We start from the raw sequence: 10,053 nt of genomic DNA, 5'->3' as shown, positions 1-10,053 counted from the left end.
CACTGGGTCTAGTCATGGCTCCAGAGAGTCCCTGGCATCATCCCTGAAATTAAGGAAGCACACTTATTAACAAGCCATTTTCAAAAGTAAGAAAACTTCCTCTTAATCAAAATGAGGTCATCTGATTCTTATAATCTCAACACTTTGGGAGGTCAAGGCAGGAGGAGTTGCAGTGAGCCATGATGGCACCATGGCACTCCAGCCTGGGTGACAGAGTGAGACCCCTGTCTCATAAAATAAATAACAACAACAACAAAAAGAAATTAGGGTCGTCTGTCCATTATTTAATAGAAAGATTGCTTTATCTAACATTGTACAAAAGGGCACAAGCCACATAGTCCCAGGCAGTCAAAACTAGATCAAACCTTTATACTTGAGAACAAGGGAAGGTAAAGTGGTGAGGAACTAGGGATGGAGAAAGGAAATTCCTTGAGAAATTCCAGCCCCAGTCATGAGAAAGCCGCTGCACTTACCCCCTGGCTGAACAGGAAAGACTGACAGAAACACTGGGCACAGGAGCTCAGCCGAGTCCCTCCTCAATGCCCCGGATCCTCCGGGCCAGTTGCACATCCTTTGGGAAGAGAGTAACTCGGCCAGCATGTAAGGTAAGGAGATAGGCATCCTCAAAGAGATGAACTAGAAATGCTTCTGCCGCCTGGAGACAGAAAGAGAAAAAGAACGACGGACACAGATGAAGGCGCATGAGCTGCTTTTTCCTGGAGACCCGCTAACCTTAATCTCTGAGGGCTCAGAGGACTGTAGGAAACTGTTCACAGAATGAGACTGAATTTTGCCAGGAAATTCTGCTATCATCACACAGAATCCAGCCTCCAAACCCTCAGGGGTTACCTTGTTGTTCTTTTCCAGGAGGTCAGATTCAGCATGTGACACTCCAGTCAGCCTTGGAGAATTTAGGCTGCCTCTTTCTCCCACTCAGCCCTCACCCAATCGTGCATTGGCACCTTCTTACCTCTTGTAGGGCCAATAGGGCCTGGGCTTGCCAATTGAAGTCCACACCACGAGTGAATTTAACACATATTTCTCTTGCCTATGAAGGAGTGGGGATGGAGAGGGTTGGGAGTAACAGAGAAATTCAAGGGACAATGCTGCTCTCTATGAGTTCCAGGGAATCCTCCTTCCCATGACTTTTCCCTGGTCCTTATCTTGGACCTAATTAGGAGCAGGTGTTAACTCCTGGGAGCTTAGGAATCGGCAGATCTCTTAGTGGTGATGGAGAAAGCACTAGTAATTGGGTGATGGGAGGAAATCTCCAGGGTAGGAAAAGGGCTCCAAGGGTGGACAAACGAGAGAGTTCCTATTGATACAGTCAAAAACTACAGGCAGAGGGGGTTAGAAATCAATTCCATAAAGAATTACAAGGTGCTCTTGGAGGGCTCATGTTTTCAGAAATGAAGATTCCCCTACTAGATTAGAGAAGAGGTCCCCTGGCCATTTAGGTAAGAGACAGTAGGGTCCCTACTACCTGGGAAAATCTGAAAAAGGAGGGTGGCATGGGGGTTGGCGGGAAGCTCCCAGAGCTCACCAGGCGGCTGAAGGGGTACTTCCTTAACAAGAGGTGTGTGCTCTTCTGAAGCTTTCGGATCTCCTTTAGCCAACCTTGCCTTCGATAACCACGTGGACGTGAGGAAGCGCCTGAGCAAGAAAAGGGTAAGTTCAGTGGACAGTAGGTAGTGCCTCTCAGCTTGGCTGAGTCAGGTAAGCTGTCAAATTGCTAGACTATATCTATGTGCCTCCACTCCGCAGAGCAGGGATTTTTGTCTATTTTATTAGGTTGGTGCAAAAGTAATTGCAGTTATGCAAAACGCACAATTACTTTTGTACTAACCTGATATTCAGTTATTTTGCTATCTTCAGCAACTAGAAAACAGCAGATAGGTGCTAAATGTTTGTTAAATAAATGAGTGAATGATCCTTTGCAGTTGATTTTATTTAATTAATTAATTTATTTTTTTGAGACAGAGTTTTTTTCTTGTTGCCCAGGCTGGAGTGCAACGGCATGACCTACCTCCGCCTCCTAGGTTCAAGTGATTCTACTGCCTCAGCCTCCCAGATAGCTGGGATAACAGGCATGCACCACCAAGCCTGGCTAATTTTTTGTATTTTTAGTAGAGACGAGGCTTCTCCATGTTGGTTAGGCTGGTCTCGAACTTCCAACCTCAGGTGATCCTCCCGCCTTGGCCTCCCAAAGTGCTGGGATTACAGGTGTGAGCCACCACACCTGGCCTTGCAGTTGCTTTTAAATGCTAACTCTTCCATGAAGCCTTTCCCAAATGCTGATCCCTTCCAAACAGATGGGTGACTGCCCTCCTCTGGGCTTTGCAGGACTTTGTACAATTCTTAGATCCTACCCACCTAGATTGGAAGCTCAGTTATTTTGTTTTTAGATTTTGGTTTTTTACAGTTGAAAAGAATCTGAGAGACTATCTCGTACAATTCCCTTGTCTTGATTATCCTGAGGCCCAGTGAGGTGAAGACAGTTGGCCAGCCCTTATTAGTGGCCAAGTGAGACCTGTGTAAGGAGTGGCCTAACTCAGTGCCAGTGTTAGGCACCTGGGCTGTGGAGTCAGAGCCATTGGTTCAAACCTTGGTTCCAACAACAACCACAAAAAAATAAAAGAATCTTAAAACATTCTCAAAAGTAGAAATCAATAAAAGCCAAATTCTCTAATCAGAAATTAAAAACCCATGAATAAAAAAACCAGTTTCTTCTAACTAACCCTCTGTTGAAGAGGAAACTTAATTAAGTCAGACTAATTAGAAATGAATAACAACAACAAAAAAAAGCCCATATCCCAAAACTTATGAGATACAGCCAAAATGGTACTAGAGGAAAACGCATAGCCTTAACACTAAAAGATATCTGAGTTAAACATTCAGCTTAAGTATTAGAGAGTTATTAAAGTAAACCAAAACAAGATAGAACAAAAGAAATATTAGATAATAAATTAGTGAAAATGAAAGTTAAAGAAAAAATGGTACAGTTGCCCCATAATTACAATGAAGGACCAAGATGAGTGAACTTCTGAAAAGTTGATTAAACAAACAAAAATTACATTTTGAAGGATAAAATTAGTTTCAGAAATGTTATTCAAGATCCAGTCAAGAAAAAAGACTCCATACCAAGTCAAATAGAAGGCGTTTAATACAGTGAACTAATCACAAAATGTCAGAAGAGCTGCAAGGGCAAGTGGGGAAGGTAAGACAATCCAGACATGGCCTGTGCCAGGCAGCCAGCAGAGGAGATCATCCCTTGGTGAGGTTAGAGAACAAAGGTCAATGAAACACAGCAGTGTCCAGGAGACTGGTGACATTTCAAAGAGGGAGAATCCATACCCTGGAGACAAGCTACTCACACCTCCCTCCCTCCCCACCACCAGTTAGCAACCCACAGTCACTGGAGGCAGTCTTTCATAAACAGACGTAGGACTTGGTGCAGTGGCTCACGCCTGTAATCTCAGCACTTTGGGAGACTGAGGTGAGATCACCTGAGGTCAGGAGTTCGAGACCAGCCTGGCGACCAGGGCAAAACCCCGTGTCTACTAAAAATACAAAAATTAGCTGGGCATGGTGGTGGGCACCTATAATCCCAGCTACTCGGGAGGCTGAGACAGGACAATCGCTTGAACTTGGGAGGTAGAGGTTGCAGTGAGCCAAGATCACACCATTGCACTCCATCCTGGGTGACAAGAGTGAGACTATGTCTGAAAATAAATAAATAAAATTAAATTAAACAGACATAGCAGAATCTTCACAGAAAATGTGAGCATGAACACAACTAAAGATCTTCCAGAAATTTAAGGTCATTCCAGCTATTGTGTAAGGAAAGAACTGGAAAGGGACAAGAGGAAGAGAGACTGTCTCTAAAATTAAATAAAGAGTACCAGATAAGGGGGGTAGGACTGCCAAGAAGTGTTGAGTGCCCATGAAAGAGAATACCATGAAAGAGAAGAACCAAACTCAACAAATAACCAATACCAGAGGAAATTGAGTTACTAGAGAAAAGAGATAGAAACTTTGAGAGAAAAATGGATAATAACCTCAGAGAGTTAACAGAGATATGAAATTCATGACTCAAGAACAAGTGGTTATGAAAAGTAACCAATTAGAGAGATCATGGAAAAGAACTGGGATCAAAATGTAGTAGTTGGGTCTTGAAATGCCAACACAAGGAGATGGAATTTAATCCTAACGTAATGAGAAGCCAGGGAAGAGGTTTTTTGCAGGATAGAGATGTCAAAGGTCATTCCAGCTATTGTGTAAGGAAAGAACTGGAAAGAGACAAGAGGAAGTGGAGTAGTGGCTGATTAGGAGGCTCTCACAGTTGCTCTTGGGAGATGCTGGTGGCTTGGACTAGGCTGGTGGGAGTAGAGATGGTGAAAATGGAGTGATTAAGGATGCAGTTTGGAAGCAGAATTATCTGAACCTGCATCTGTATTGGAGATGGGGGTCTCCCAGGCTCATGGTTTGAACAACTGGGTGGGTGATTGTGCCATTTATTGAAATGGGGAAACTGAGGATGAAGGGGCTGGAGGGGAGTAACCAGAAGTTCAGTTTGGGGTGTGTTAAGTTTAACATAACCAAGAGCATTCAGGTAGAAAGGCAATTAGATATAGGTATCTGGGGTCAGAGGAGAGATCCAGGTATTTGTAAACTTGAGAGCTGTCAAGTAGGAGTGGCATTTAGAGCCACGAAGAAGATGAGATCATCTAGAGAGGGGGTAGAAAGGAAAAGGATGTCAAGGAAGTCCAATGTCAAGGAGCTGGAGGGAGGCAGCATAGGCAGTGAAGAATGATAAGCAGAACTGCCAGAGTCCACAGTGGCATGGAAGCTTAGGGAACAGCACGCTTCAAGGAGAAAGAGGCCCACTGTGTCAAATGCTTCTGGGACACAGTAAGAACACAGACCTGCTTACTGGATTTGGCAATACAAAAGGTGCTGGTGACCCTGACAGGTGCAGTTCAAGGGGTAGTGGTTGTGGGGAGTCAGATTGGAGTAGGTTGCAGGGTCACTAGGACGGAAGGAATCAGACACAATGTATGTAGACCTAACTAAGTCTGGCTATTTTAAAAGGATGGCTATGAAGGGGGAGTAGAGAGAAATGGGAGGTATAGGGAGGTGAGAATGTGGGGTCAAGGAAACACCCCTGCACTTTCTCTTAAGATCATAAATACTAGAGCACATTTGCCAATGCTAATGTGAAGTGTCTGGATTTATCTAAGCACAGGTAGAAAGGACAACAGAAAGCTCCTTGTAGGTGAAAGAAGGATATGACCAAGAACCCATGTAGAAGGAGGGGTGGCTTTGATAGGAAGGGGGACACTTAGTCAAGGCCATCATTAGCTAAGAGTGAGTGGGGGGAATGGAGCTGTAGGAAGTCATGGAGGGAGAAAAAGTTATGAAACAGTCATGAGGGCTGGGCGCGGTGGCTCACACCTGTAATCCCAGCACTTTGGGAGGCCGAGGCAGGTGGATCATGAGGTCAAGAGATCAAGACCATCCTAGTCAATATGGTGAAACCCTGCCTCTACTAAAAATACAAATATTAGCTGGGCATGGTGGCACACACCTGTAGTCCCAGCTACTTGGGAGGCTAAGGCAGGAGAATCACTTGAACCCGGGAGGCGGAGGTTGTAGTGAGCCGAGATCACACCACTGCACTCCAGCCTGGTGATACAGCAAGACTCCATTACCAAAAAAAAAAAAAAAAAAAAAAAAATCCCTCTCCCAAAACCATCCAAAAAAAAAAAAAAAAAAAAAAAAAAAAAAAAAAAAAAAAAAAAAAAAAAAAAAAGTCATGGGGAGAATGGAAAAGCAAGAATTCCAGACAAAGGCCAGGCAAGATGGCTCATTCCTGTAATCCCATCATTCTGGAAGGCCAAGGCGGGAGAACCACTTTAGGCCAGGAGTTCAAGACCATGCTGGGCAATATTTTTGTAGAGACAAAACATTTTGAAGCAGGAGGATCACATGAGCCCAGGAGGTCAAGGCTGCAATTAGCCAAGATAGCACCACTGCACTCCAGCCTGGATGACAAAGTGAGACTCTGTCTCTAAAATTAAAGAATACCAGACAAAGGGGGTAGGACTACCAAGAAGTGTTGAGTGCCCATTTGAGAGAAACCTTCCATTTAACCAGGAGCTGACAGATGCTTCTATCTTGGAAAGGAACAGCAAAAATCATACTTAATATTCGTGTTAAAATTACAAATGAGACAAAGATGGCCAAAACACTGCTCTTGGCGAGTCTCAGGGCCTTACTAATACCATACAGTAAGAAATAAAATGTGTAGAAACGAAAATGGAAGACTCAAAAGTTATTTGCAGGTGACATATAGTTCGACTTAAAAATTCCAACTGAAGCAACTAAAAGACTATTAGGACGAATGAGAATTCGGCAAGTTGGCTGGATGCAAAGGTTAAATGCTCATGTTTTGGGAAAGAAAAAAAAATCCCATTCCCGACAGCAACATCTAGAAAAACCTACTCTAGCCTAGGCAACATGACAAAACCCCATCTCTACTAAAACTACAAAAAATTAGCCAGGCGTGGTGGTACACGCCTGTAGTCCCAGCTACTCAGGAGGCTGAGGTGGGAGAATCACCTGAGCCTGGGAAGTTAAGGCTGTAGTGAGCCCTGATGGCATCACGGCACTCCAGCCTGGGCGATGGGTCTCAAAAAAAACACAAAAACCCCAAAAGCCTATAGGCACAGTGGCTCATGCCTGTAATCCCAGCCCTTTGGGAGGCCCAGACAGGAGGATCACTTATTTGACACCAGTCTGGGCAACACAGGGAGACCCAGTCTCTAAAAAAAACAAACAAATTTACAATACACTTTCCCCTTCTTGTTCATAGCTATATAGCAAGAGTTAAGAGATAAGTAAAGCAGCTATTGCCACGCGTACCATACAGGCATCTGCGTCCTCCTGCCCCACCAGCCCACCATACAGACAAGGAAGATACAGACTCGGCCCCTCTTTCCCGGACACAGGCTCTGGAAGGGAACAGAGTGAGCAGCGCAGCGGGCCTCGGTTCAAGGTCTAAACAGTCTCTACCGGAAGGGAAAAAAACCTGAAAGACACCTCCTAAGAGGACTGCAGTTTGAAATCGTCACTGAAAGCAGTCAATACTTTTGCAATTTAAAAAAGCACAAACACAGAGGATTGGAAATCCCGTGTCCGCCAGAACAAGTTATGTGACTCTGCTCAAGCTCCCTGGCCTGTCTGGGCCTCGGCTTTCTCATTGGCTGTAAAACGCGTACGACCTGAAGCTGAGATAACGCACGAACAGTAGGGACGCAATGCCCGGTTGGCGGTGGGCGCTGGGTAACGGCTAGTCCCAACAAGAAGGCGGCGTTAGGAGCTGGTCCCTTCCCGCTTTCGGAACCACCTGCTCCAGTCCCTCGCAGGGCTGGCACCGCTCGTGCCCGGAGCGGATGCCGGACAGCGGAACCGTGTTGTCCCCCATCAGGGGGAAGGTCACGCGACCGGGACTTGGGAGATCCGGGCTCCGCCTGCGAGCCTCGGTTTTCTCCTCTACGAGACAGGGCCGCAGCCGGTTACCTAAGGAGGGGCCCCGTCGGGTGGGGCTGGGGGTCGGGCTCGCTCTGCGCCTCCTCGGGGTCTCGGGCTTGCGGCTCCGGCGGCGCGGGCCCATGGCGCGCCGAGAGTGCTGGCGCCCAGCTCCACGGCTCCTGCTTGGGCTGCCGGGTCCAGGGGCAAAAGGCTGGCGTCTGAGTAGGCCCGGAGAGCCCTGGGCCGCGAGCCTCAGAGAAGCCGGTGCTTAGCCGCGTTCCGCGCCGCTCGCGTTCAAATCGCTCGCTCCGCCCACTTCACCACCGGCGTTTTTTAAAACCCGAATCCAGCGACTCTCAGTGGCTGACTCTGGAACGCCCCTTACGTAGAGCGACTGCAAGTAGGACCAATGAGAGTACTGGCCGAGACACAAACGGCGGCGGTGATAGGAGGGCAGCGGGGACTAATGGTGAAATCAACCAATAGGCACTTAAAGAAGTGAGATGGGGCGGGGAATTCTCCTGCCCTCTGCTTGCTGATCTGGGTGCTAGTCTTTGCGGGACTGTACTGATGTCCTCAGGTGCCCTCCGGTCCAAACACCGATGCTCAGTTTGGAACGTGGATGGTGCGTTTGCAGAACGTGCTTCTCTAGACAAGTCACTTTCCTCAAACATTTTATGCTTTGCCCAAGCAGCCCAGACCCACAGAGAATGTGACAACCCCATGTCGCGTCTGCGGCCCTCCCGGGAATTATCCACGTATATACTCAGAAGCCAGTTCAACTGCATGAACTTGGCTGATGCTTGGGGTCGCGGGGACGGCGGGATCGGCGGGGCTTTGAGGATGGGATCCGTGCAGGGCAGGCCTCTACACTATAGCAACGCAATCGTCCCAGAAAAACCCTTTCTTCTCTTTGTTGGGGATAATAAAAATGCAAGTCATGTTCCTGTATGTAGAATAAGGGGAATTTAAATTTTCTAAATTTTTCTTTCTTGAATTTTCTAAATGTTCTACAGTGAACATGTACTGTCTGTAATCAGGAAAAACGTTAGTTATAAAATTAGTGATTTCATGGAACCCTAGTGCATTGCTGGTATGAGTGTAAAATGCTGCGGCTGCTGTGAAAAACAGTATTAGTGGTTCCTCAAAAAATCAAAAAATAGAATTACCAGATGATCCAGTAATTCCACTTCTGGCTAAATATCCAAAAGAATTTAAATTTAGCCAGAGACTTAACCAGATATTCCCACACCCATGTTGATAGCAGCATTCTTCACAACAGCCCAAAGGCAGAAACAGCCTTAAAAAGGAAGGGAATTCCGACAGGTGCTGCAACATAGATGAACCTTGAGGACATTATGCTAAGTGAAATAAGGCAGTCACCAAAGGACAAATGCTGGGCCCGGTGCGATGGCTCACACCTGTAATCCCAACACTTTGGGAGGCCAAGGCGGGTGGATCACCTGAGGTTAGGAGTTCAAGACCAGCTTGGTCAACATGGTGAAACCCTATCTCTACAAAATATATAAAAATTAACCGGGCTTGGTGGCAGGTGTCTGTAATCTCAGCTGCTCGGGAGGCTGAGGCAGGAGAATCGCTTGAACCCAGGAGGGGGAGGTTATAGTGAGCTGAGATCATGCCATTACCCTCCAGCCTGGGTGACAGAGCAAGGTTCAGTCTCAAAAAAAAAAAAAAAAGAAAATCCCGGGTTGGGGGTGCATACCTCTTGCCCCAGCTACTCAGGAGGCTGAGGTGGGAGGATGCTTGAGCCCAGGAAGTTGAGGCTGAACTGAGCCATGATTGTGCTGCTGCACTCCAGTCTGGGCAACAGAGTGAGACCCTGTCTCAAAAAAAAAAAAAAAAGGACAAATACTGCATGAGGTATTTGGAATAATCAAACTCATAGAGACAGAAAGTAAAATGGTGGTTGACAGTGAATGGGGGTTTGGGGGAGGAATGGGGAGTTAGTATTTAATGGGTGCAGAGTTTTAGTTTGAAAAGATGAAAAGTTCTGGATATGGATGGTGGTGATGGTTATACAACACTGTGAATGTACTTAAAGCCTCTGAACTGTACACTTAAAACTGGGTAAAGTGGTAAATTCTGTGTTGTGTGTCTGTGTGTGTATATATGTATATATATATATATATAATATAAATATATATAAATATATATATTTCCCCCACACACAGGGTCTTGCACTGTTGCCTAGGCTTGAGTGTGGTGGTGCAATCACAGCTCACTGCAGCCTTGACTTGCTGGACTCACACAGTCCTCTCACTTTAGCCTCCTGAGTAGCTGGGACTAACAGGAATACACCATCACACACGGCTAATTTTTTTTTTATGGGGCTTTCTGGCAAAAACTGGAAAGCCTGCTAGACAAATTCTAAAAGAGCTGTAACCCAACCCGGCTAATTTTTTAAAAAACATTTTGTAGGCCGGGCGCAGTGGCTCACGTCTGTTAGCCCAGCACTTTGGGAGGCCAAGGTGGGCAGATCACCTGAGGTTAGGAGTTGAG

General features: G+C 46.2%; 1 protein-coding gene and 1 non-coding gene across 2 annotated transcripts; both read right to left on the bottom strand.

The window, feature by feature from the left end:
* Positions 1 to 288: 288 nt before the first annotated feature.
* On the bottom strand, positions 289 to 7,816 carry CENPA (centromere protein A). The gene is made up of 4 exons (XM_017545549.2): positions 7,582 to 7,816; positions 1,544 to 1,653; positions 971 to 1,048; positions 289 to 655 (listed from the first exon to the last, which is right to left on the bottom strand). Exons 1-4 carry the CDS (start codon positions 7,673 to 7,675, stop codon positions 521 to 523), a joined length of 417 nt encoding a protein of 138 aa, XP_017401038.1. The 5' UTR covers positions 7,676 to 7,816; the 3' UTR covers positions 289 to 520.
* Positions 7,817 to 9,879: 2,063 nt separating this feature from the next.
* On the bottom strand, positions 9,880 to 9,941 carry LOC119473725. Its single transcript, XR_005202945.1, has one exon. It is a non-coding gene; the product is annotated as a U7 small nuclear RNA (small nuclear RNA).
* Positions 9,942 to 10,053: the final 112 nt, after the last annotated feature.

Source organism: Cebus imitator, unplaced genomic scaffold (assembly GCF_001604975.1).
Source record: "Cebus imitator isolate Cc_AM_T3 unplaced genomic scaffold, Cebus_imitator-1.0 Scaffold180, whole genome shotgun sequence".
NCBI lineage: Eukaryota > Metazoa > Chordata > Mammalia > Primates > Cebidae > Cebus > Cebus imitator.
The sequence above is the reverse complement of the archived record's forward strand: the minus strand, read 5'-3'. Positions and strand labels throughout refer to the sequence as shown.